The sequence below is a fragment of the Crocodylus siamensis genome, chromosome 4, assembly GCF_052110815.1.
Source record: "Crocodylus siamensis isolate JL-2025a chromosome 4, ASM5211081v1, whole genome shotgun sequence".
NCBI lineage: Eukaryota > Metazoa > Chordata > Crocodylia > Crocodylidae > Crocodylus > Crocodylus siamensis.
Window position 1 is genome coordinate 160,987,572 of NC_143398.1, and position 26,737 is coordinate 161,014,308.

Genomic DNA, 26,737 nt, shown 5'->3' on the forward strand with positions numbered 1-26,737 from the left:
TCTCCCTGGTCCTTTATTGGAGACGTGGAATGTTTGATCACAGCGTGAGGGGCGCATCACGCGGACAATGGCCAAATCCATTGACACAGATGGGCCTGGGGGTGCATGTGGGGGGTGGGCAGAGGGGTCTGCCTGCCTGCAGGCCAGCCCCACAAAGACCCAGGGCCCAAACCAACAGGCATGGTCCTATCTCCCCCGCTGGGGAGGGCATGAAAGGAGACAGAGTGCACATGAAGGCAGATGGGAAACAAGTGCTCACCCCTGCCCTAAGAGCTGTGGGTAAGACAGGGACTGGCCTGAGTTGCTGCTGAGGGAAAAATCCCACAAGGGCTCTTGCCACCTCCTTCCAGCCCCAAACACCAGGGAGAGAATGGAGCTTGGGGAGCCAGGACCCCCAAAACCCCATTCAGAGACCCAAAGAAACAAATGCTCCAGGTGGTGGGGAATATGCCAGCCCCTGACACCACACTGCCTGACCCTAAAGGCTGTCATTAGCCCAGGCATGCAGATAGGGGGCAAGCCATAAGCACTACCCAGCTAAGGACGTCACTGGACTAGTCACTGACTTTGGAAGTGCTGAATCGCAGGCTCTCCTGCTCTATCAGGCACCATCTCCCTGTGTCCATGGCTCCCACCAGTGCTACTGCTTGGTTCCTCTCCTGGGTTCTCCAAGCCCCTGAACTGCCCCATGGTGATCCCAGAGTGATCACCAAAGCAGCCCTCATTCTGGCAGGCCATTACCTTATTACCCCACAACTCCCCAGGGCCCGGGTGCTGTGCGTACAAACGACCCTGATGCTAGCCCCAAAAGCCTGTTGGGGGACAAGAAAGGGCTACTTTATTGCTTCACTCAAGGGTGGCCAGGCTGCAGTGATAGTGTGCAGGAGGGGTACAGGAACGGGGCCAGGTCCTCCCCAAGGTGGGGGTGGAAGGAGCTCCATAGGGTACGAGATAACCAGAGCCAGCCCTACACCAAGGGAGAGAGTGAAGGGGTTGTTCCCCTTATAACAGCAGTCCCTCAGCATCCTGGTCACTGGCACATTCCCTCACATGGAGTGACAGAAGGCACTGGGAGACCAACAGGTCTTTGAGCCCTGTGGGTCCAAAGGGACATCCCCCTCCAAGATGCTGATGGGAACCTGGCTCCAGGGCGGGTGGCAGATGCCAGGAGAGCTAGTGCCCACCAGGCCAGAGCAGCAGCTGACCAGTCACACACTCTTAGGCAGCCACCTTGGTCCTCTCTTGGACATGGCTCACTGAGGGGACACCACAGGAGTGAGAGGCTTGGGCCTGCTGCAGAAGCCACACCACCATCTACCAGCAGCCCTACTCCCAGCAACCAAGCAGTGCCAGGACCAGGCTCCTGCTACTAGGATGCTGCCCACAAGTGTCAGTGAATGCAGGGTGTAGTTACACAGTGATGCATCCACCCTGTTCCCCCAGAGGAAGCTCAAATTACCCTTCGCCCCTGGTCAGACTTGAGGGACGGGCATGGAGCTGCAGACAGGACTAGAGTGATCTCATTAGTGAAGACAAGCGCCAAGAGAGGCCAAAGCAGCCATGAATCCCCTGCCTTCTCCCAACTACTGCAATGCTTCCCTTCTTTGGGAGTGGGGACCAGGTGGCAGCAAAGAGGTAGCACAGCCAACTCTGCTTGTCGATCTCCCTGGGGAGCTGCAGCATTAAGACAGGGCACCAGGTCCATCCTGGGGGTTGGTGAGTGGTTCCTCCTTGTGGGCATACAAGTGCTACCCCCAAGACAACGCCTTTTCTTTGCAAACACCTCTCAGACCCTGTTCTCCCAAGGTGCCAAGGCAAGGGGTTGGGGCATATTCTACCCACTTTTTTGAGGCTGGTTGAAATTAATACAAATAATGGGGGAAAGGGAAAGCTGCCCTTACCCCACCCTCCTGGTGCCCCCTGGCTGGGGGTGGGGGGGAGTAGGTGGGGGTGTGAAGGGCAGTGCTAAGTGCATCTAGTTAGTACCTTTGACAGTCCACTATCAAAGGCCAGCCCACAGTAGTGAGGGCACTGCCTGGCCAGCAGACAGTGATGATGATGGTACAGGCAGCGGGTTGACCTGGGAAAGGCCGAGACACCTTTCATCGTCCACTGGCGAGTGCTGCTGAGGCCCAGTAAAATCCCAGGGAATCCCAGTTGGAGGGCAGGGAGATGCTGGGACCTGGTGCTTCATTTTCCTCAGGGATGTTGTAGGCCCACACCCTGCCAACAGGTCTCTGCACACCCAGGTTTGGGAGAAGAGGACACAGAGACTACAGTGGCTCCTCAGGAAACCCCTGGCTACCACAGGACAGCACTGTCCAAGTTGGTGTAGCCAGGATCCAGCCGCAGCTTCCAGTAGGAGCCGTTGCTGACCCACAACTCCTTGCCACTGGAATCTGTCTGCCGCCTGCCAGTGAAAAGGAAAGGGAGGATGCAGTCAGGGATGAAGGTTAGGAGTCTTGGCTTCTCAAGGGCAGGACCCTCCCCAGAGGGCAACCCAGAGTGAGGCAAACTCATTCACACCAGGCCTTCCCCTTCTCCTTCCCACTCACCCCAAACAATGTGCAGTGGTTCTGCACTTTCTAGGCCAAAGCCCTACATGGTCCCTCCCTTTCCTACCATAAAGCCACCAAGTGACCTGAGTTTCAAGGCAGCCAGGGTAGAGGATGCTCTCAGAGCCATTCCCAGACCTGCTCACACCAGGTCCCTTGTGTTGCCTCTTTAGAGTGGACTGGGAAGGCAGAGGTGCCCCCAGATCCCTGGGAGTAGGAAGGAGGCTAGTGGGCAGAGGCTAGTACCTGAAGAAGCGTGCCTGGTGCATGATGTTGTTCTCCTCCATCACCCTGCGTCGGTCTCTCTGTAGCTGCTCGATTCGGCGCTTTTGGGACTCTGCTGCTTGCACATTCCCCTCTTCTAGGTACCTGGAAGATAGGTGAATCACAACTGTAAGGAGCTGTAGGGGCTCAGTTACGTTCCCCACTTCCATTCATAGTGAACTTCAGGGTCTCAGCTATATTCTCACACATGCACACACCGCAGGTCTCGAGGATGTGCCTAGTCTGACCCAACACTGCTACAGGGTCATGGTGGGGTAAATGGGGAGGTCTCAGGCATGGGGTGCAGTAGTCCTGCGCTCACCGCTGGTCAGGGCGCAGCCGTGTGTCCGTGGAAGGCAGGAAGCGTTTGAGCTCTGGCGTCAACTCGTTGAGCTCCAAGGCGAACTGCGTGAAGCCATAGTTCTTCTCATGCTCCCGGGGCATGGGGTCTGTGAATGAAGACAACATGAAGCCAGATTAGCATCTTGAAGCACCCCCCACTGGCCAGTCCCCAGGGGGGTTTGTAGCAAGCAGCAAATCCCCACAGTGCTCCCATGAGGATGGTCCTCCACAGCAGAGGGCAATGTGAGGCTCTAAGCTGGGACATCAGTAGCTGCAGAATCTGGAGCGCCCACTGGGAGGCCTCAGTCTCACATGCAGGAAGAATAGACAGGGTGAAGGCTACTGCTGCCTCTTTGGAGAGGGCATCACTTGTGCAGAGATTGGCACCCCTTTATCCCCCAACTTGAGCAAGGTTGGGACTGTGGGGGTCCTGTCTCAGACCCTGCAGATTAGTCCTTCTAGGAAGGCCCCTCCCATGCAGACAACGCCAAGTTTTCCTATGAGCAATTACCCCCTCCTGATCCTTACTGGGTTTCCAGATGCACCGGCCGGTGGGGGGCGTGCCACGGAACAGCCCCTCATGCCACTTGCCAAAGAGGCGGTGGATCACCTTTCCGCTGGGGCTGAACACAGCTCCCTGGACCTCGTTGACATTGGAGCCCCAGTATCTGGCCTGCCAGAGAGGGAGTGAGGGCAGGTTAGGGCAGGAAGACGCAACTCCATGGGGCGTGGAGGGAAAAATGAGCGAACAAGGGATGAAAAAAGAGAAAATGGGAAGAAGAAAAAAAAAGAGAACAGGAAAGAAGGACTGAAAAAGGGGCCAGGAAAGAGTGGACCCATGATGGGGTCTGGGCAGGGATGAAGGGGGGATGAAGAGGGGAGGGGTAGGGGTAGGTGGAAGAGAAGGGACTCCTCCTACCTTGCAGAAGGTGATCTTGCAGTGGTAGGTGCTGTCTTTTGCGTTGCGGATGAGGACCTCACCATAGTGCTCGATCCAGCGCTGGCCACTCAGGATGTTGTGGATGCAGGATGTAACCTTGTTCCACTCAAAGTGATCCCCAAACCTTCGCCAGCAGGCAAGAGACAGAGTGTTACCACCAGGGTGGGCAGGAGCTAGGCACTGCTGGGGGTAGGGGAGGCAGGGGCACAGGATGAGGTGCTCTCAAACCACTAGGGGTAGGGCTGGCAGGAGTCACTCACTTGGGCAGCTGGACATTCACGGTCCCCACAGGAATGATCTCCAGGGACTTGCCCCAGAATTTGTTTTTCCACTTCATGTCTGGAGGGGAATGAGAAGCGACAGTCAGTGTTGCTGCTGGAGCCATTCTGCCCCAAACCTGAGCACCTGGGCAGACAGGAAGGAGGTGTGGTGGGTGCCTGCCTGACCAGTGGTTCTCTCAGGCCTAATTCTCCCTGGCTCCAAGTCCTAAGGCACGATGGAACAGTTGCTGTTCCCAAGGTGGTTCTGACCCCAACCTGATGCCCTGTTGTCCTCCAGGGTCTCACCTTGCCAGAAGATGAAGTTGTCTGACTCAGCATGACAGGCAGAGATGGGTGGGTGGTGACAGACCTGTGTGGAGGAGGAAGAGGAGTGTATGACCTTGCTTCATCCACACCAGCCCCACACAGCTCTCTCCCCTGAGCCATCCACCCTCTAAGTCAGAGCTCTGTACCCCACCCCTGCCAACTCCCCTCATCATCTCCCATCTCATCTGCAGACACCTCCCTACTGTGCCCCTCAGAGCCCTGCATAAATGGGTACTACACAATATGTCACTCAGAAAATCCACATCAGCTGTATGCAGTGTAGGGCTCACAACACATGCAAACAGCAGGCAGTTCCAATACCATCTAGGAAAGGACAGTAATGTCACCCCCCACCCCCCTTCCCCAGCAGTGTAGCCTCCCGCCCTGGTGACTTCCCACACTGCCGGGTACCTGCTCGCTGATGAAGCGGAAGCCTTTGTCTGGCCTCACACACTCATAAGTCTCACCCAGGACAGGGTTGAAAGGTTTGCTGCCAGCACGATGGTACGTGGAGGCATAGGCAGAGACAGCAAAGGCAGCCACATATACCTAGAAGAAGACAGAATAAGTCACCAGGGTCTGGTTGATATCTAGTAGTAAGGCCTGGGCTCCAGGGCATGCAGGGCTGAGAGGCAGGTATGGGGAAAGGGGCATGAAGAGGGTGGGGATGCAGGTGCAGCCTTAGGGCCTTCTCACTGGGGGTGGAACTGGCTCCACCTTCACAGGCAGTATATGTAGCATAGCTGAGAAGCAAGGGCTAAGGATGGTTGGAACTCCCTGCCACACAGTTCCAGGAGGAACGGGAAACATTCATGGGGACAATGTCTGTGGTGGGACCTGTCAGGCCCCAGGACACTTATGCTTCAGGTCTGGAGCAAACCACCTTGCCAGGCAGGGTGAGGAAGGAACATCCTCACTCAGTCCAGAGGAGAATGGGGTTCCTGCATCCTTCCTGTGGAACAGCCAGCACTGGCCTGCCAGGGAGGAAAGCTGGTCAGGGGAGACAGCTGGTCTGCCCTCCCAAAGTAGGGCAGAGGGGCTCTGTTTATAGGTTAGGGTCCTGGGGATGGGAGAAGTACCAGGCTCTCTCAGGGTGGAGGGGACTGTAGTACTGTGTTTTGCAGTGGGGTGCAAGGCCCTGGTAATGGGGGCAGGTATGAGGCCCTCCAGACTGTCTGTTTCAGGGTACAGTCCCAGGAGACAGACACCAGGTACTTGTGGGGGGATAAGCAGGATACAGGCAGTTCCTCCCTGGTGGGGCATGGGGTCCCAGCAAAGAGCAGGTACCAGGCGTTCGCAGGGGTCGGGGCTGCAGCTAGCAGCATCCAGCAGGGCGCTGTATTCAAGCTCCTCACAGAGGCGCTGCAGGGTGTTGAGGGGCTCGTTGAGCTGCACCGGCATTGACACCTTGGACAGGTCCTTGCCAATGTTGTTGCGCAGGATATTCCACAGGCTAACATCACCTGAATGGACGTTGGGGGCTGGCAAGCAGCTTCGGCGTGGGACCCCTGTAGACGCCAGCACAGGGAGGGAGAGGAGCTGGTGTGCCAGTGGGCCCCCACCCAGTTCAGACATGCCTGGCACATCCACAGCAACCAGCCCTGCTGGGGTCAGATACTTGCAGTCAGCCACAAGCTGGGGCCTTTCACCCACCAAACCCACCTGTCCAGCCCCCTTCCCCACTGCTCTGGCTACTGCCCACCACCCCCTCAGGGGCCATCCTAGCCCACCATCAGTTCTCCACAACCCACCTGCCCTTCACTACACCCATCAACCGATGCCACCCCCAAGCACTGTCCCCCTCTTCCCCACCCTACCCCAGGGCTGGTACCTTTGTGGAAGCGCCCAGCCCCCCCTGCATCCACCGTGTCTTCAGAGATGCTATTGGTAGCCTCACTGAGGCAAGACTCATCGTCTGATGCCTGGAAGGGCACAAACGTCACAGAGGCTGGGTTGGCAAACAAGGGGCTGGTGCTGGCATATAGCACCTACTGCTCAGGTTGTGGGGAGAGGAGGGGAAGACCTAGGGCTGTGTGTGGGGTGGGAAAGCACTGCTCTGCCCCAGGCACAGGTGGGGTTGGGAAGAATGCATCTCCAACAGCATGGCAGTGGCCTCAGGTTGGTTCCATTGGCCTAGCCACCTGGTGAGGGGCTCTCCAAGCCAGTGGGAAGGAGTGGGGGGCACTGAGCCCTGTATCAGACTCCAGGTTGGATGTGGCCACTGCTTCATTCTAACGTTTTGGGTCTGATGTCAGCTAATGACCAGGGCTCACAGGACTCCTCTAAGGATCACTACCACAGCACTCAAAAGCCTTTGGAGCTGGAATGGGAAGGGCCTGGGATGGGGGAGCTTTGGGATGCAGAGAGAGGGCAGCCATGAGGCAGAGGGGGTACTGGGGAAGAATCATAAGAAAGTGGGCAAAGCCAGGACCTCACAAGCTTCCTGCCACTGCAAGGTCAGATCAAGGCCCAGATAGACAGAGGGGCTGTAGTTAAGCCCAGACACAAAACAGAAGGAAGGGCTGGGAAGCACAGGATTGCCCAGCTCTATGCCCTTGAGGGAGGCTGGTGAGCACAATGGTTTCTGTGGGTCTCACCAGGGTTAGGTGCCCACTGAGCACAGGAAGACAGGACCAAGCCCATCTGGAGAAGGCCTGCAGCAGGGGTGGTGGGTGTTATTCAAGGGGCTCCAAGGTCAGGAGCAGGAGGGCCAGGGGGTTTGAGGAGGTCCTGGGGGAGTATGAAGAGGGGGCTGAAGGGGAAGCAAGTGGTGAATAGGAGGGTCAGGGGGTTACAAAGCACAGTTATTGTTAGCATCAAATGTCAGGCCTCCAGTTTATGATGAGCAGCAAGTAAGGCTATAGGAGCAATGGGCCATGGGGTGACTATGAGGATCTGGGGGTAATGGCCAGGAGGGAGGCAGGAGCTTCTCTGCCACCTAAGACACCAGAGCAGAGGAGGGCAGGAGAGAAAAAACAAAAAGAAATGAAACAGGAATGAGTGGGATTCTAGAATAAATATAACCAGCCTCCCTTCACTCCATGCAGAGATATCTGCCAGGGCGCCCCCATTCTGTGGCTCTGAGAGTCATGTTGGCAGCTTGCATGCATGTGTGTACACCCTGTGTTGTTTGTTGGGCATACATGGCACAGTTGATGTGCACACATATGCTGCATGTGCATACATACCCAGGGGCGTACACAGCTGAGTGTGCATGGAGCAGTGCATCTATGCACATATGTACCAGCAGGGCAGCGGTATGCACACAAGGACATGAATAGTAACACCCAGGTGCATACCTATGGCTGGGTGTACATATATCTGTATGTTTGCATGTATACATAGGCCAACACTTGCACCTAAAGATAAATCTGTGCCCTTGACCACATTAGATTTAGGAGCACAATGCCACAGACATCAGCAGCAGCATTAGAGATGAGATACAGACTCCATGACAGCCCCAGACCCTGTCATGCGGAGGAGCTGACAGGCACTGGGCTTGCCTGACACACTCCAGCCAGCAGAGGGTGGTGGCTCAAGGGGGGGCAACTGCATTGAGCACTGCAAGGCTACAGCTGGACATCCCTGCAGCTGGGTCCCTTCCACAGCCCCAGATACCCCAGCCTCCAAACCTCATTCTCAGAAGAGCTGGCAGACAGGAAGACCTCGCAGGCATCAAAGAACTCTGTGTGCGAGTCGGACAGCGAGACAATGCTGCGGTTGGACAGCTGCTGCTCCCGTCCCTTCACCAGCAGGGTGTCTGGCTGTGCATGTAGCAGGGAGGAAATAGGATAGTCACCTTCAGCCTTTTATGACAGTGCAGCAAGGGCAGAGCAGGATCCATGCTCTTGCTGTGGCTTCCTTTTCCCCAGAGGAAGCAGGGACAGAAGCAGGGGCAGACAGGGTGGCTATAAGGAGAAGGATAGGAGCTGGGCCAGGGGATGGGTGCAGGGGCAACTGTGTTGCTCCTAGGTGGGACTGATGGAGCCCAGAGAGTTCCTTCCCTTGGGCTGAAAGAAGAGTCCCACATCCACCGGGTGCACCGCCCAGGCCTCCAGGCTCCCATCAGGGACCTGACCCCAGCCTGGAGTGATCTGTTCCATGCTCATTCAACATCAGACCCCCTTCACCCCCAGGGACCCACATGCCCAGTCAGCACAGCCCAGCATGCAGCAGCAGGGCAGTCCCACCACTGGGCTCCCCTCTTCATTTGATCCAGATTACTACTGATCAGATGGCCTGCCTCCCGCCTACTCCAGAGGCCTCACCTCAGCTGGGGTAAGTGAGGTGAAGGAGTCCAGGGTGGCATCAGAGGAGAGGGAGAGGGAGTGGAATCGCCGCAGGCACTCCTGGTGATCCAGGCTCTACACAGACAGGAAGAGGCTGAGGAAACACATTCCGCCCACCCCAGCCTCCCGCCTTGCTGTGTGGCCCCATATACTGGCTGGGGTGAAGGGAACTTGGCAGCTGCTAAGTTCAGGGCAGCACAAAGCAGGGTAGCCCTCCCCTGCCTTCCCCTGGGGCTGCCAACATGGGGTGGGATGAATGCTCCCAGAGGACAAGGCTGAGACCCACCCAACTCACGACACTTTGGAGAGGACCATCCAATGGCAGCTGCCTGAAATCATTACAGACCCAACCCAGGGCCTAGAGTAACTCCCTTCAGGCCCTGGATGCTTGCGTGTCCTGTGACTCCCCACCCATATGTTATTAGATCCACAATGCCTGGGACAAACTCTATCCCCAACCCATGCAGGGGGCCACTGCACATCAAAGGGTACAGTGACCATAGTCTGTACTGAAAGGCCACAGTAGGACCAGCTCTGAGCTCTCTGCAGTAGGAGGGGGAGATCAGAGAGGGGGTGTTCTTTGCATCCAGTTCCTTACCCCAGGTGTGGCAGAGTTCCTGGTGCTGCCCAGGCGTGTGGCAGAGCGTTGCAGGTCCAGTGCCCGCTGCATCTCCTGGAGGCGATCCCTCTCTGTGGTCAGCACAGCCACCACACTGCTGAGGGACCCATGCACTGGAACCGGCAGCAGGACACGGGGTCAGGCTCAACCCAGCACCAATCAACTCCAGAGCTTTGTCTCCTTGCAGTGGCCACAACAGTAGAGGCAGCCAGAGGCAACCGCCTCAGGCAGGTGAGGCGGTTGCTGCTCTTGGAGCCACGGGTCCAGTACAGACCCTGCTCACCCTCCGACCCCCTTCTCTCATTATTTGATCCACCCCAAGCCTGACCCACCTTTCTGGGCCAGGACCCAGAAGTTCCTCTGCAGCTGGTTGTACTCTGCCGGGAGGCTGAAGGCTGGCTGGCTCTGAGATGGCTCCAGGTACCGTGAGAGGTTGGGAACAGAGCCGTGCAGGCGGCCCACCTAAGCAGAGAACAAAGTGGGGAATGATTGGGGGCAGCTCAGCACTTGCCAGGTGTTCTTGTGACCTCTGCCCCCGAGTCAGACCAGCAGGACTGATGGGATGGTGCCAGCCTCAGAGGCTTTCTGAATCCTGACACTGCCCTGCATGGGGTCTAGGCTCTCTTGGGAACACCCTGCCACCTTCCTTAAGGTGGGTACCTGCAGGGCAGGCAGGCAGGCAGGTGCCACCACACAACAGCTTCCTCCCATGCAACTGAAATGCACCCTGGTGATGTTCCCCCTGCCCCTGAGGCTCACATGGGGTTGGGAAAAGCTGCAAACCCCAGGGCCCTCCCTCCTCTCAAAGCTGCCAGGGTGGGGAGGGCAGTGTTTGGTGGCTGCACTCACCCTGCCAATGGTGTCATCTTTGGCAAAGCTCTGGGTGCACCAGATCTTGGCGGTGCGTTTTCCTTTCTTGGGTCTCTCTGTACCAACTGAGCCCTGTAATAAAGCAAACATGAGAGAACCTTTCTGACAGGAAAAGCAAGGGAGCTGGGGGCAGGGCAGGAGAGGGACAAAGGAGTGCTAGGGTTGCCCACTGGGGCACAGGGTGGCTTGCCAAGCAGCAAAATGCAGCCACCTCTGGATACAGTCTGGCACCAATTAACAGCAGCCCATCAACAGGCACTAGAGATGCGTCCCCACTGCCCTGGCACACTCACTGCCAGCAGCCTAGGACCACCTGCTCATGCCAGCCACATGAATGGGCTGACATCTAGGGCACTCCAGGAGGCCCATAGTGGGGGACTTAGGGTACCCAGGATTCTTCTCTGTGATACAGGGACATATCAATCCAGGTGCTGTTCCTGACCATGCTGCCAGGGATCACGGTGACCTCAGTGCCCAGCTCCCCATGAAACCAGAGCTGTCCAAGGGATCAAACTGACCCTGCTCCCTGGCTCACCTGGCTGTTGGAGATAAGAGGCGCGGACGGGATGCGGTGCAATGTCTCCAGGCTCTGGAGCATCTTGTTCAGCTCCTGCAGCTTCTCCTGGCACTCAGAGAGCTCTGAGATTTGGGGCAGAGTGGGGAGTCACAGAGAGATGGGTAAGTAGAAGGAGGGCTGGCAGGCAGGGTTGGAGGCAGAAGAGCACATGAGGTAGGGCACGTGGGTGCCGTGGGCTGTCTTCCCATACCACACAGGCCAGGGGGATGTGGCATGACCACCACATCCATGCTGAACCCCAGCCACACTGGAGCTCTGCAGCCTGCTACCTAACCGTGTTTCCTCCTGCTGCCCATCTCATACCACAGGCAGCATCAGATACTCCCTCCCTACCCTAGCCTTGCCACTCCCCACTCACCTGCTGAGCAGCGCTCCAGGCACTCACTGTTCTTCAGCCAAGTGCTCACCTTGTCCCTGGGGCTGGTCAGGGTGGACAGGGCTGGGGTGCTGCCTGATGGCAGGACCCAGGCCCGGGAGCCACAGCCCTGTGGAAAGACCCAAGGAGGTCAGGGAGTTATCAGGAGCAGGTTGGGCTGGAAGACAAAGCCTGAACACCTGGGTTCCACCTCCTAAGAAGACAGAAGGACCCCTGCACCTCTGCCTACACTCCACCCCTGGCAGTGTATGGGGGAAAACTCTCCCTCACCTTGCTCTCCATACACAGATCAGTTGCACTCACCTGTGAAGGGGATGACGGGAGCCTCGCTGTGGGGGCAGAATAGTTGAGCACCTCTGGCTTCTCAGCCAGGCGATGAGAGCAGAGCTTGGCCACCCAGCTGTTAAAGAGCTCCTGGGACTTGATCTATGCGAGAGATGGGGGGTAAGGAGGCCATAGGTCAGATATGTGTTACAAACAAACCTCCTCCCCAGATCCCAACCCCATCAAAAACCCGATCCCCCTCCCCGTCCCACTCCCCTCCACCCCCAAGTCCCACCTCTCCAGCACCCCCAGGCAGGGGGCACAGGGACAGAGTAGGTGCTCCCAGGCCAGCACCTTGAGGTGGTAGATGTTCTCCTCTGTATCCAGGTCCACACGCTGCGCCTTCTTGTTGACAGACATGACAGACAGACGGACATCGATAGAACCATGCAGCTTTCCCTTGAGGACCTGGGGTGGGAGGTTATACAGGTTCAGGACACTCATTTGATTAGGGGAGACTGGGGACTCTGGGCACTTGGGCCTCCCACCCAACCCAACCTTCCCAGAGACTGACCCAGGCCCCTGTCTAGCCCTCCACTCCCCACCACCCCCTGTCCTGCCCTGCCCCTACTACTCTGAAATATGGAATCAGTTCACAGCTATGAGGGCTGTACTCACATCCTGGCGTGTGGTGGCATACTTCAGGATCCCCTCCTCCAGCACAAAGTACCTCTGGGGGGATACAGGAGAGAAGAACATGAGGATGCAGGTGACAGAGTAAGCCATATTGTTGGTTCTTTGCACCCATGAAACCATCTCATGCCCCAAATTCAAGGGGTCCCTCTCCCCAAGCACTTGAACTACATACAAGAGTTGCTTCCCCCAGAACTGAAGCACAGTGGAGCAAAGTGCCCAGTTAACAGCCACACTGCATGGGGGTCACTCACAAAGCAGCAGAACATGGGTACCTCTGGGGGGAACACAGCTAACAGCCACACTGCACAGGGCTCACTCGCTGAACAACAAAATGCAATCACCCCTGGGGTGCAGACTGGAACCCCATTAACAGCCACAGTGCATACAGATGGCTCACCAAGCAGCAAAACACAGCCAGGACTGGGCTGGAGTATGGAAGCCATTTAAGAGTCCATGATACTTTAGGACAGGAAGTGACAGACACTTGTGGAGCTGCAGGGGCAAGAGACTCAGAGACAGACTAACAGCCCAAGCTGGGAATCTAGCCAAGGAATGGGGGGGTCAGTGGCCCAAGATTAGCAAGTTATCCACCAACCCTGGGATCATGAGTGACTGTGTACAGGCCTTCACTTTGGTTCCTAGCCTGAAAGTGGGCAGCACAGATCCCCTTCAGACCATGCTGAAACATCAGCTTAGGGCTAGTGTAGGGGGAAGAGTGTCCCTGCTGGACCCATGCAGCCACTTCCCTCCGGGGTTTCCCATCCAAGTACTAGCCTAGCCTTCACTGGTTTAGCCTCCTCCCGTGGAAGCAGCAACATGGCTGAGGGGGGCAAGAGGCTGGGGACAGAGTAGAGAATCTACCTCTGGGGGATATTCCCTCCCACTCCCTTCAGCCTCTCACCTTGTGCCAACCCTTCAGAGGCCACTTCCTCTTCTTCAGCATGTAGCCTTCTTGCCTCTCCAGCTCCTGCCCCGGCCCACTTCTGCCCCGTGGCTCATCCACCATCTCCCAGCTCTCTGAGCCCTGGAACACAGGAGTCCAAGTCTGTGGGTCAGCACCTGTAATGGGCCAGGCCCCTTCCACAGACTAGCTGCCATGAGCTTCCTGTCAGATCTCACTTACCAGCATCTTTACTTTCCTCCCAAGTGCCAACAAAGGAAGGAGCCTGGCACCTTTTGTTGATCCCCTAATTCACTCAGCACTGCAACTCCTGGGAGGACATCTCTATGGAGACGTGTTCATTGCAAGTGCCCCCTGAACCCTCGGAGCTATGGGCTACTTTTCAAAGAGGGCAGGAAACTGTTTGGGAGTACAGGGGTTAAAGGATCTTCTTCCCCCAGCCCCACTCTCCCTTTAGTCTGCTGCAGAAGATGTCAGTGGTTGACACACAACAGGATCTGCCCTTGCAATGCTGTGGGGAGCAGTCACTTGGGCAAGGGAGGGGCCTGGTCCCCATTAGCTTTCCCCCAGCCCCATCAGTAAGCAGCATAAGCCAGGCCACTACTAGATTGCATTAAAATGATCCTTATGCATCCCATGCCCTTGCCACTGTGACTGTCCATCCCTCTTGGAAGGCAGAGCTGTCAGCCCAACTGCCAAGGGAGAAGATCTCCAGCCTTTCTCCTTTTCCCTCTTGCCCCCACCCCAAGATTGGCACGGATCTCAGGAAAAAAAGATTCCCTTCTCAGTACCACTCTCAAGACAGAGCCTGATAACAGGGTGATGGGCACATCAGAAAGGCAGCACCAGACCTGGTGAACGCTGCCATGCTTAGAAGACACGGTGCTGTTGGACCTGGATGGGGCTGGTGCCCTCTTGGGGGAGGCTGGGTCCCTCTCGTGGCTGCCCATGGCTGGGGGCTTCCTCTCACCAATGATCCTCCTGCTACAGTCAGTGGGACCCAGCCTTAGCCTGTCGATTTGAAGCTGACTATGATGCTAGGCGTCAGGCTTGTGCCTTCATCCCCAGTTCGGCCACACCACCTGCAAGGAGAGAAGCCCACATGCCTACTGTGACACCTGAGCAAAGCTGCATGGAACTGCAGTGCTCACAAGAATGAGACGAGATGCCACCAACATTGCCACACTGAGGGCAGGGGGAGGGCAGACCTCCATATCCTGAGCTCCACAATTCCAGCCCATGCCCTCCTCAGTCGTCGTGGCATGCTAATCCTGGGCCATCCCCCTATCCCAACTCTGTTGAGGCGCCTTAATCTTGACCCCAGCCCCAAACTCTCCATGCAGTGCTCCGCCAAAGTTGCTTAGTGCCAATCTGCAGTCCCCTGTGATTCCAATCCAGTCCTGGAGCCTGGCCCGAACATCAGAGCCAACACCTTGATCCTGCCAAGAACAGGCCCGGGACTGTTGCTGACCATAAGTCAGGGCTGCTCAGTCCCTGACAGCAGCTGTTTGCAAACTTCTCCTCCTGGTCTCTTACAGCTCCATGGGATGGAAGTTAAAACTGAGGTGGGATCTTTTCAACAGTTTAACTAGCTGGGAGCAGATCTCTTCTGCCTCTGCCAATGGAGAACTCTGGATCCCTCTACAAGGAGGCAGGGAACCTGCCAGCTTTTACCTCACATCCTACAAGCATAATCATCACCCGGGACTTCATGGCTGATAGACTGAAACCATTCCTCCAGCCTCTGGGCTGGAGGCCAGCTTGTCCCCATGCAGACCACTACTCTGAGAAAGCATTTGATACGGGCATCTTGGTGGTTTCGACTAAACAGCTCCTTCATTAACCCAGTGCTGGGTTATGCACCAGCACATGTACTACATTGGTATTTCTTGGGTTGGAGCCTCAGCTGGGGTAGATGTGGTACTGGGAGCCAGCACAATAGGTGCCAGGATGTTCTGACTGCCACTGAGGGGCAGGGGGGCCTGTGACTGCGGTGTCCTGTAGATGATACAGTTTGAGCCCACTGCAAATTAGCTAGTTTGGGTCTCCATGAAGTGCTCTACCAGTGTTGCTCAGTGCCAGTGTGCAGTCCCCTGTGATTCCAATCCAGTCCTGGAGCCACTGAACACCAGCTGCAAATCTACCCAAGGAGCTGGGTGGCTGCTTAGGCAGCTTTAGTCTGCTTGAGCTCTGTGCTGCCATGGCTAGACAGCTAATAGGATGCCAGCCAGTTGGGCTAATGCTGGCTCAGGCATTTCTACACCACAAGGCAGTCAAAGCAGGGACTGACACAGACACACCCTAGGGCAGGGGTTCTCAACCTTTTTCTTCCTGCCCCCACTAGCATGCTATAAAAACGCCCTGCCCACTTAGCTCTGGGGCCCTGCTCACCTGAGCAGCAGCAGTGTGGCACCTCACCTGCCCCCCTGCAGTGCCAACCACATATGGAGACTGTGGGGCCAGGCCCGCCCCTGCCCCTTCCTTGAGATTCACCTCAGCCCCAGGGTGGCCAAGTCAGCTTCTCCCTGTGCTGGGCCGACCCCCTGAAACCTTCCCCAGGGGGCTACAGATCCCTGGTTGAAAACTGCTGCCCTAAGGAACAATTCCCGGGTAACATAAGAATCCCATGGCCACGCACAGACTTGAATTCTGGTTAACACCCTAGTCCTAGGACCATCCTTCACTCTCAGACTAGCTCTGTTTCAGTCAGTGGAAAAGATCCACAAGTGATGCTAAGCAGCGTCTCCCCACTGAGGCCAACTGGATTGAGGAGTAGACCCACAGGCTTCTTTCTTTTCCCCATAAACGTATTCCAAGCTGGGCTGTATTCATTTTACACTAGAACATCCGAGCCTTTCGTATCCCACAGGCCATGCAAGGTGTAACTACACCAATTTTATACCCTCATCTATACTCCCCTGTGCCCTGGGGGTGGCAGTGGTGAGTGCAAGGGAGTAGGGGTGTGGAGGGAGAGGGCAGTGATCAGTCTTACCTACCCTGGGGACTCCTATGCCAGGCAGGATGGGCGTGCTCCTGCCATGACAAAGACTCCAGGAAGCACCATTCCAGGGGCTCATCTAAGTTAGCACCCAGGGCTGGTACTCCTCTCACTTCCACCCTTCAGTTATACTACTGGAATCACAAAAGAGAGATAAAGAAGGGCCCTTTCTACCAAGGAAGGCTTGCTCCTCACAGCACACCCTCTGCCCCTTTGCTCAGTGCAGCAGTACATGTTCCCTAGTGATAGGGTTTCGCTCATGTCCCCAGAAGGCCTGTTCTAACCCCCTAAGAGCTCTCCCCCGCTGCTGAGTAATGCAGCAGCTCTGAAGTAGCTTCTCTGTCTAGGATTGCTTGGGTTGAAGGATGATGTGGAAAGGGAAAGCTGCCTGAGCTCCATTAGCATCCACATGAAAGGAGGTCCCCTCACTAGAGACTTTTTAAACTAGACTAAAACGGCGCTTGTACACATGACAAAAATTGCCTGCTTTTGCAGTTTAACTGCCTCATGCTGTACAGGTATTTTTTTTTCCTGATTTAAATGAGTTTGTTACATTGCAAACTAAACCACGTTTGCATGTAGTTTACTTTGGACCCATAGCTATTTGTAATGTTGCAGCCCTTTTTACAGGTCCCTTCCCCACTGCAGGAGAGGCAGGCTGAAGGCAGAAGTGGCAAGTGGCCCAATCCTTCCCCCCCAAAAAGCGGAGCCTACCCGTCTCCCACAGCCAGGGGGCAAGTTGCCAGCAGGCCAAGTGGCCCCTGAGCTGCAAGGGCCCCAGTCCTTCCTTCTAAGGCAGCAGGGGCCCCTGGGGCTGCCCAGGTGGGCTACTAGTGGACCAGGGGCTGCCCCAGTTCAGAGGCAACACCCCACCAGATCCAACTCTTGCCTGAGCCTGCCCACTCACCAGCAGGTTTGAGGAAGAGTTGGATCTGACAGGGTGCTGCCTCTGAGATGGGGCAGCCAGCGCAGGATGAGGTGTCATGCGTGTGAAGCCTACACAAAGCCTGCTCAGGCCAGAGATGTGACATCAGCAACACCCCTCTCCCCACCTCTATTGAACTTTTCTCCACAATGGGTACAGAGCCCTGCCACAACCCCCCTGGTGCCAGGGAGAAGAGCTGGCAGGTGCAAGGATGTCTTAGATGGCTCAGTATGTCCTGCCCCTTTATCTTCATCCCCCTCCTGATTCCAGTGGCCAGTGGTCCCAATAGCCAGTGCCATTGATTGCACCCCATGGGAGGGACCTTAAGGAAAAGCAGCACCATGTGCATGTCAATCCTTGCTGACAACCCTGCAGAGGTCAAACAGGGGTGCTGCTGACAGACAAGTAGTACCTGTGGGGGTGCAGCTTTCTCTCTCCAGCCACATTTGACAGCCCCTCCAGGTGCAAGTCAACATGCCCACACCCCCACCCCCTGCCTGGTGCTGCTGGGCACTACCCTGCTCCACACCTTTATTTGCATGAGCCCTTTGTCTCCACCTTGGCAAACAAATCTGAGCTGTCTCTGTCACTAGCCTGCTGGAGTTCCTCAGCTCTTCCCCATCTCTCTGCTAAGCCAGGTCATTCAGTCACAAGGCTTCAGAAGGCTTAACCCCTTCAGCACTTGACACTCCTCCCCACCAGTTGGCAATGCTATGAGCTGATGCTAGGCTGCATGCAAAAGCCTCCAGGTGCCCACAAAGGCAGGCATCACATTCACAACAGGGACATGGGAAGCAACCCTAGCCAAGACTGCATAGCCTATCAGCGGTGCAACCAAAAAAGAACCCAGGGCTCCTGGTGCCCAACCTACTTCCCATAGCACTTTCTTCTCGGAGCTAGAAACAGATCCCACGTCTGGCTCCCAGAGAACCTGCTGGGCTAGGTGTTGTATGTGCACATAAGATGCAGTCTCTACCTTCCTCCTGAACCACCATCCCCACCCAGAGCAGGGCACAGAGCTCAGCAGACTCCTGCTTCAAGCTCCCGCTGAATTACTCCAGCATGCCAGTGTGTGGCTGTAGGGGCAGGGATCTATTACCACCACAAAGCATGGGCAGAGTTAAAGGGAGGGAGGAGGGGGAGGAAACAGGGAAGGGAGAAAGGAGAGAAAAGAGGGAAAGCCCTGGATTTGCTGGTGGCAAGAGACAAGCCTCTTTGAGGTGCCTTTCCCTGTGCCATATGCTTCTAAGAGCACAGGGGCAAATTATGACTAAAGAGGCCAAACACTCCGTCTAACCTAGGCCCTTATCCATCCTCTAGCAGTCCCAGTCCCCGGGCCCTCGTTCCCCCATGTTCTTCCTTCTGTGGCTGCTCCAGCTTCTCCCCTCCTACTCCCCCCTCTCCCCCTTGAATGACAACACTTGTCAGCTGCCTCCCAGCTGCAGCCCTGACACCTGCCTGCCCCTAACCCCACCACTTCTCAGCCAGGGAATGATCATGGCTTCCCCCTCTGCACAGCAGAAAGCCCAGGGCTGTCACACCCTCCCAGTCAGTCTGGCAGGACACCAGGCAGAGATCCAGGAAGGACACAAACCTACCTTGGTCCAAGCTCCTGGTGCCTCCCCTACACACTTGACTCTTCCATTTCTTCTCTCTCTTTCTTGCCCAGGCCCTTTGCTCCACTTTCCTTTCAAGGCAAGGAAAGCTGTGGTCTTTATTATTTGCATTATAGCCTACAGAATTCACTGTGCGAGGTGCTGTACATACATGAGAGGAAGTCTCTGCCTTGCACACCTGAACAGACAGATAAGGGTAGGAGGGGATGAGATCTACCCAACCATGCTCTGCTGTTCAGTGACAAAGCCAGGAACAGAACCCCGGGCATCCTGAGTCCCAAAACACTCCCCCATCAGGCTCTCACTGAGGTCAACTATAATTCCTCAAGCTCTGTAGTTGGAAGGGAAAGGAGCTAGCAGGTTCTCCATCTCCCCCCTACCCCAAAATCTCCCAATGACTGTCACAGCTTCTCAGGCACGCTCCCTAGCAACTAACTTCTCAGCCACGACATCCCAGTGAAACCTGATCACAGACTCAGATGCAATTCAGGCTGGCTTAAAAGCAACATTTTCAGAGCATGCCTCTGTTGACAGGAAGGCTTATTGTTGTTTTTTTTATGTGATTTATCCAGATAAATCCACATTTGTAAATTCAGTTCAGTCTTCAGAGACCACAGGAGTCTCTCTGAGGTTGTGGGGGAGGAGGGGGGAAGCTATGACAGCCAGGACTCCTGAGTTCTCATCCAAGCTCTGCTACTGAATCATAGAAAAGTAAGAGCTGGAAGGGACCTCCAGAGGTCATCAAGGCCAGCTGCCTGAGGCAGGATCATCCTTATCCAAACCATCCTATACAAATCCTCACCTAATCTATTACTAAAACTACATAATCAACCCTGTCACATAACTACATGGAATAGCATCCTAACATGCCATAGATAAAGCAGGAGGGCAAAGGCTGTCAGTGTCCTGCTGCTGCAAGGGTTGCTAAATACACTCAAGAGATCCAAAAGAGAGGGTCATGCCCCCCCACACTGCTCCATACTACAGAGAAAAGCAGTAACCCCCACAGCCCATACCACTCTACAATGCCTTCCTGACTCTAAATGTGATCAGTCTGACCCTGAAGAGAGGGGCAAGACTCTCTAGCCAGGAACCTCTGGATTTCAGTCACAGCAGGAACACTGGCACATCCCAATCAAAATCAACCAATATTTCTGGGAAAGGCAACCCTCACCCCATGACATGTACGATAGAGAAGGGGGGGCAGGGGGGATTCCTTCCTGGCACCATGTGGCATGGGAAAGCAAAGCCCAGATGCACAGGAAATGCCTATATCATAGCATAGGCATAGAGCTAGTCCTAGACTATCCCAGACTAATGTTTGTCCAACCACACTCCTCAGGCAAGCTCTTTTCCCACCTCTGTGCCATAGTTTTCCCATCTGAAATGGGAACTCCGTCTCTGCAGCTGTGAACTTACACCCCTCTGCCCCCCAGAAGCTTGTGGGGATCTTTGGGGGGGAAGACTGACAGGGGTTATTCAGAGAGGCCAGACCCTTCTGCCAGAGTGCAGGAGCCAACCACCCGGTGTTACCCCACCACCTTTTCCAACACCTGCTATTCCCCGGCAGCCAATTACCTGGCAGCTCCACGGCAGAGAGTTCAAAGTGCATTAACCACCCCCACCCACCCCATACCTCGCTGTACTGCCGACACCCCACAGCAGGTAGCTGTGACTCAGCAACCCTAGGTGCTGCTCATAAGGAAAGATTTCCCACCTCCCCACAAAACTTGGCCTAAGCCCCACCACCTCCAGCTTAGAGATGACGTCCCAGCTGCAAGCACAGCTGCAGCTTTGTGCCAAGTGGGCCTCATGGGCTATGAATGAACCTCCCTCACCTGACCACAGAGACTGGCACAGCTCTGGCATAAGCAAACGCTCAGTGTGATGTTTAAGGCCTGGGCAACTCGTGGCATCACCTGGTTCTCCACACAGAAACTGTTCTGACAACCAGCCTGGCTCCCCTCAGCCCAGACCCACTGCAAAAGGGGCATGTTGCTCCTACTTCCTGGTGGCCAATGTAGCAGAGTCACCCAAAGCCTTGCAGCCCTGTGCAACTGCCAGCTGTGTTGCAGACAGGAAGGAAGTGTGGAATTGCAGTGGGTGCTCCAGCAAGGCTGGATCTAGAAGCGGAACAAGGTCTGATGTGTTATGGGAAGAGGGAGATGACAGAGTTGCACACATTGTTGCAGAAGCAGTCCACAAAAGTGACTTAGCTTGAGCACACTGGACTAGTGATAAGTCTCTGGTTCTGTCACCAGGTGCAAACCAAGGCAGCATGGTGGGTACTGAGCCATTTCAAAAACGTAGCTAGGTTAGGAGTGCTGAATGCTGTTCCTGTGCTCTCCTGCTCTCTGATGTATAGCTCTCCAGGACAAGACCTGCTTCTCAGTCAGTCTGTGTAGCACCCAACACAACAGAGCTTCCGAGTCCCATGGTCACCCAAACAACAACAACGCAGGCATTAGCAAAGCTACCTAAGCCTCACCATCTGGGGAAGCCCCTTTTGGAGTCATCTTCCTCTCCTGCTGTAAGTTTCTGCCATGCCTATCACCTCCGTGGTACCTGTCTGTTCTGCCCACCCCCGCAAATGTCACCCGCCTCTGCTGCTAAAAATACCTGAGACATACAGTGTTTTTTTATGCCAAAGGGCCTTGTGAACGCACCAAAACGACATGTGTGCTTCTATTACAGAGTTGCTTTGCCCAGCTGCTCCAGAATGTGGCTGCTTCTGGGGAGCAGCATGCTGCCTGCCTCAGCCACACAGTGCAGTACAGCTTTACGGGCCAGGCTGCAAGTAAGTGAAATTGCAGAAGGAATTTAAATAGGCAGAAAATAATTACCCTGAAATGAAATGCAGCCAGGATTTCAAAGCAACACCTTCAGCTCCTGCAAGAAGTGATATGGGACCCTGACTGGGCACTACAAATATGATAACATACATAATAATATACATGATAAAATTTCCATTTTCAAAGGATTGTAAACAGTGCAATGAACTAGCTTTTTGGAAATTAAGCAAGTACCATTATCCCCAGTTTTTGGGTGGGGACAACTAAGACCATAAATATAACTGGTGACAGTTTCTTGCCTTTCTTGCCAAGTACAGCACTAAGGCAAGGCTGAACACAGACACAGGCAAACTGGACATCTACCCAGGGCTCAGACAGAAAGGGCCCCTGAAAATGGTCATTGTTTAATTATTATTATCAGTATAAGTTCAACCGGGGCTGCAAGGAGTTTGGGTGCTGCACCTAGGGGGCTGGGGGCTCTCTGCAGCCCAATGATTTATTAAGCAACAACATGCATCTCTTCCCAGTAAACCAGATTAGGACCAAGAGAGCTTCCTCCCCGACACACAGACCCCCCCGCATCTTAGCCTTAACACGAGACACAAGAGCCTCACCTCGCACACAGGACTCCCACTGCCTCCCAAGTCTCCCATCCGAACACTGACCCTCGCCGACCCTGCTTAGCTACAGGATGCGCTCAGGGCAAGGCGCGTTGCAAGCCGCACGCGGGCACATGTGCCCCCGGCTGGCCCGGGGTTGCAGGGGGACGCAGCCGGCTCCCGGCCGGCAGAGGAAGCCGCTGCTCCTTGGGCTTCACCACCGGGGAGAAGGGACATGCCCCAGCACCAGCTAAGCCGCAATCGCCCGGGGCCGCCCCCAGCATCTCGCTCCTCCGCCGCCACCTGCTACCGCGGGCACCACCCGCATCCTGGGCGCTGCTGCCTTTCCCCCCCCAGCCCGCTACGGCGGGGCAGCTCCCCCGCTCCCAGCAATCGCGGTCCCCGCCTCCGGGCCCGATCCCAGCCCGGCCCTGGGCGCGACTTACCCGGGCGCCCCGCGGCAGCCGCGAGCAGGCGGCTCCTCCCGCCGCCGCCCCGCGCTCCCCGCATCCCCGGCAGCGGCGGCAGGAAGCCGGAACACGGAAGCCGAGGGCCGCCGGGCCCGCCTGCCCGCAGGATCCTGCCTGCGCTCGGCGCTGCCCCCTGCTCCGTGGAGGACTCCCCGACGGCGCGGGCTGCGGGGGGCAGGAGGCGCCCGAGGCAGACAGAGCCCCCGGGGCCGGGACCGTGGCACCGGCCCCACAGGACCCCTGTGGGCCGGGAGACCCCCGCTACGGGGCTTCCTAGCATCCCTGTGACGGGGCTCTTTAAAGGAGAATCCTTTTTTAAAGTTTGTTGATCTGTTTTTAGAGCTGGTTAGTGATCCTTTCATCTATTCTTGCAGCCCACTTTTGGGTCGTGACCCACCCGTAGAGAAACACGAATCTAGTCCAATCCCCTGCCTGAGGCAGTACCAACCCATACTCTAAACCCAGAGGCATGGGCAGACAGAGGATTTTGAAAAAGGGTGGTGCACATAATGTGCATCACTTATCTCGTGTAACACAGCACCTATTTTTCTCCAGGTAAAGAGAAACTAGAAACTTTACAAATGTGCTAGGGGCCAGTGTATTCACTTCAAGACAGATGCAAAAACTGATATGATATACAATATATGGCAAAGTTTCCCAACACCCAGGCCATGGCCCAGTATCAGGCCATGAAGGGTTAACCACTGGTCCGGAAGTCTAGAAGTGACCGCTGTACTGCAGACCAACAGCCAACCCTTTATTATACTGAGCATAGAAAAGGCTTGGCTTTATACTGCAGACTGGCAGCCAACCCTCTTTTATACTCAGTATAAAAAAGGGTTGGCTGCCAGTCTGCAATATGCCAGTCACTTCTGGTCTGCAGCATGCCAGTCCATGGTTTGCTAGTCTGCAGTCACATCTGGTCCAGGGTCTAAAAAGTTTGGGAACCACTGATATATTATGGTATATGATATGATATGACTTTATTGGGGTGAGTTAAAAACAGTCTGCATGGCTATGAATTTGAAGCTATACTACCAGAAGCAGCTAACATACACCAGAATTACAGAAGACAGACTAGCTTGATTGGTGGAACGTGGAACATGGAGACCATTAAAAAGGAGGGAAGGTTAACAGCTGTGGAATGATATTTAGAAGGGATCAGGTGGATTATAAGGCGCTATGAAGTCAATTGGCTCCCTCTGCACTGCCTGGCTAGAAATGCTGCTGCCACTGCCAGACCCGCTGTCTTTAAACTTTTGGGGATGGGACCAGGAATCAAAGAAGGAAGCAATGACATCCCTGCCCAAAGGTTTCTGAAAGGAACCCATAGCATCCAAACCATTCTGACTTGCTGTGGGCTTTCTGAGTTCTTTGCAACAGAAGAATTGATCTATATTTTTCCCATGGTCAAGAAACAAGTGAAAAGGAAGAGCTAGCATTTTCCAAGAAGTACCTTAAGTCTAAGGGGGTTGAGAACCAGTGGGCTGAGCTTTCTCCTTCACCTGCTGAGCAAGTTCCTCCAGAACCAGAAGGGAAAACTGTTGCAAAAAAACTCCCTACATTTTGTCCATTTTCCCCATTAGTCTTCTTAGGCCCCTTGAGTTCTCCTTCAAATAAACTCAAAAAATTGCCGCGTTCCAAATAAAATTGATTTTTTTCTTTAGGTTAAAGATTCCCCCCTTCTTTTAAATCACAAAAAACTGAGTTTTCCCCACAAGTGTTTTAGTCCAAAAACAATGTTTCTACAATAAAAAATGAAAAGAAAATGCCAATGGAAACATTTCAGCCAGGACTAAAGGTTTTGTTTCTTGCACCTTCCTAAATCTCAGTCCCTTTTAGACAGAGCTTTTCTATACAGGTTCTTAAACCACATGCATTGTAATATCCAATGCCCTTATAATGGTGGAGTCACGTGACTGAATGCAATCTGCTGTGTTTGTTTGCCTGTCCACATGGGATCATCCACAAAGGATAACAGCAGAAAAAACTTGATGTTGAAATCTCTCTCCAACACCTTTCACTGCTCTCTGCACCTAGTGTCATAACTGAAGGGTCCTACCACTGATGAGGTCTTCACAGAAGCATGTGCCAGATGGGGTAACTGTGTCTTTCAGGTGTCTTCTCTATATCCCTCTCACAGGGTTTTCACTGTTGTGCCTTTTCCCCCACCCCCCCGAATTAGAGCAGATTTCAGGGTCTTCTTTTTGACTCCAAAACTCCAGCAGAGAAATCCAGTCTCTTGGCCATGAAGGAACTGACAGAAAGTGAATCCACAGAAGACTCCATAAACTACACCATGCATGCTGCAATCAGTAGCTGAGGGAATTTTCATTCATGTGAAATTGGGCTACATAAATCACCTTCCTGTTTAAACATAAAAACCCATGGATGGTTTATAGGTTGTAGTGGCAAGGCACCAATTGAGCACTCAAAAAAACAAAGCCACCATTAATGTTCGCAACTTGCATACTGTTGACTGCTGCCTGTTGTGGTCAGCTCAAATATGCAGAGGGGGGGGGAAAAAAAAACAAAACAAACAAATGTGGTTTTCAGGGCACAAACCAAATTGTATCAACCATAAAAGGAATCAAGCCACACATCTTGCTCCTTCCTGAACTGCTACAGAGCAAAGACATGAAGAACTACTCCCAGCTTGGGAAGATCTGATTGGCCATGCATCCTTACAGTGCCTAGGACAGAGCTGTCTCGAGTCTTCCCTGTTCAAGCTTCCATCCTTAACAATGCAGTCTCCCTGCCCTCCAAGGCCAGAGGGAGGAATCAGCCACCCTTATCAATCAGGTTATCACAACCACTATGATTTAGATAGCATATCAGAGGAATAAGAGCTGTGGACAGCAAGACAGGCGAGATGAAAAGCCTATAAGCAATGCCAAGTGGGTGGAAATATCACGTCTTGGGCTACCCACGAAGACAGGGGCTTGAGGCTGAAGCAGGCTGCAGAAAAACACATGGTCTAGACATTTTCACACAGGCAGCTGCAATTGCAAGAAAAGGCCAGCCTCTGAGAAGGGACTGTAGCCTTCTCCATGTAGGGCAAAAAGGTGGCTGGGTGGGTCAGAAGCAGGAAGCAGACAAGCTTCTGTTCCAGGGTCTACCACATCCTGTTGCTATGACCTAAGAATAGCTGATATCACTGGTAGGAAGGATAAAAGCAAAACACCCCCCACCCTCCAGTTGTATAGAGATCTTATATGACTGATAGCAATGACTTCACCTTCGTTCTTTGGGGTTTTCCTATTTATTAAATGAGAACTCTAATCCCCTCCTCTCACAGGTGCAGGTGCTGAAATTTTAGTATTTGTAAAGCACTGGGAAATACTTCTATGGAAGGTACTGGAAAAAAAAAAAAGTGAGGCTTATTTACCCTCCTTTTCACAGCTAGGTAGAACCCATTTCCTGGAGATATGCACAGCAGCCAGTTGGAGATAAGATCCACATTTAGAATCATACAAAAATTAGGGGTGGAAGGAACTTCAGGAGGTCATCTAGTCCAACACCCTGGTTGAAGCAGGACCATCTCCAGCTAGGTCATCCCAGCCAAAGCTTTGTCTAGCCAGGTCTTAAAAACCTCCAAACACGGAGAGTCCACAACCTCTCTGGGTAACCTGCTCCAGTGCTTTACTATCCTCCTAGGGAGAAAATTCTTCCTAATATCTAACCTAAACTTCCCTTGCTGCAATTTGAGACCATTGCTCCTTGTTTTGTAAACTGTTTTCATTGGGGACAGATGACCTCCATCCTCTTTTGAACCCCCCTTCACATAGTTGAAGGCTGCTATTACATCCCCTCTCTGGCAACACAACTACCAATGCAGCCCAGTATGCCATTAGCCTTCTTGGTAACAAGGGCGCACTGTTGGCTCATATTCAGCTTATTGTCCACTGTAACCCCCAGGTCCTTTTCTGCAGAGTTGCTGCCCAGCCAGTCACATCCAGGACATATTAGTGCATGGGACTGTTCCATCCCAAGTGCAGGACTTTGCACTTGTCCTTGTTGAACTGTATGAGATTCCATTTCGTCCAATCCTCCAATT

The 26,737-nt window shown here is 54.3% G+C and overlaps 2 protein-coding genes across 6 annotated transcripts in view; both read right to left on the minus strand.

Moving 5' to 3' along the window:
* Positions 1–14,354, minus strand: OSBPL7 (oxysterol binding protein like 7). 5 transcript variants are annotated; one of them, XM_090044609.1, is made up of 22 exons: positions 14,251–14,354; positions 13,281–13,403; positions 12,362–12,415; positions 12,038–12,151; positions 11,723–11,845; positions 11,402–11,528; positions 11,002–11,105; positions 10,446–10,538; positions 9,929–10,058; positions 9,576–9,709; positions 8,957–9,052; positions 8,321–8,452; positions 6,520–6,610; positions 5,976–6,292; positions 5,100–5,237; positions 4,668–4,731; positions 4,362–4,440; positions 4,081–4,225; positions 3,690–3,834; positions 3,142–3,268; positions 2,802–2,924; positions 1–2,410 (listed from the first exon to the last, which is right to left on the minus strand). In XM_090044609.1, exons 2-22 carry the CDS (start codon positions 13,383–13,385, stop codon positions 2,302–2,304), a joined length of 2,550 nt encoding a protein of 849 aa, XP_089900735.1. In that variant the 5' UTR covers positions 13,386–13,403; positions 14,251–14,354; the 3' UTR covers positions 1–2,301. The 5 variants fall into 5 exon arrangements, with proteins under 5 accessions (XP_089900735.1, XP_089900734.1, XP_089900731.1 ...); XM_090044608.1 differs by having other exon boundaries at positions 5,976–6,196; positions 14,132–14,264; XM_090044605.1 differs by having other exon boundaries at positions 5,976–6,289; positions 14,132–14,264.
* Positions 14,270–26,737, minus strand: part of MRPL10 (mitochondrial ribosomal protein L10) — an 18,900-nt gene continuing 6,432 nt past the window's right edge. Inside the window, exon 6 of the transcript XR_016441969.1 lies at positions 14,270–14,362. The gene's annotated coding sequence lies outside the window, so the exon portion shown is untranslated. The remainder of the gene's footprint in view (positions 14,363–26,737) is intronic.

What these genes read in the sequence shown, in the direction of transcription:
- OSBPL7 (XM_090044604.1), bottom strand. Translation starts at nt 14,230, where the DNA reads ATGGGCAGCCACGAGAGGGACCCAGCCTCCCCCAAGAGGGCACCAGCC. An exon ending in CTGGGTCCTGGCCCAGAAAG is followed by an intron (nt 9,710 to 9,928) that starts GTGGGTCAGGCT and finishes TGCCGGTTCCAG; the next exon opens with TGCATGGGTCCCTCAGCAGT. An exon ending in GGCTGGGCGCTTCCACAAAG is followed by an intron (nt 6,293 to 6,519) that starts GTACCAGCCCTG and finishes ATCTGACCCCAG; the next exon opens with CAGGGCTGGTTGCTGTGGAT.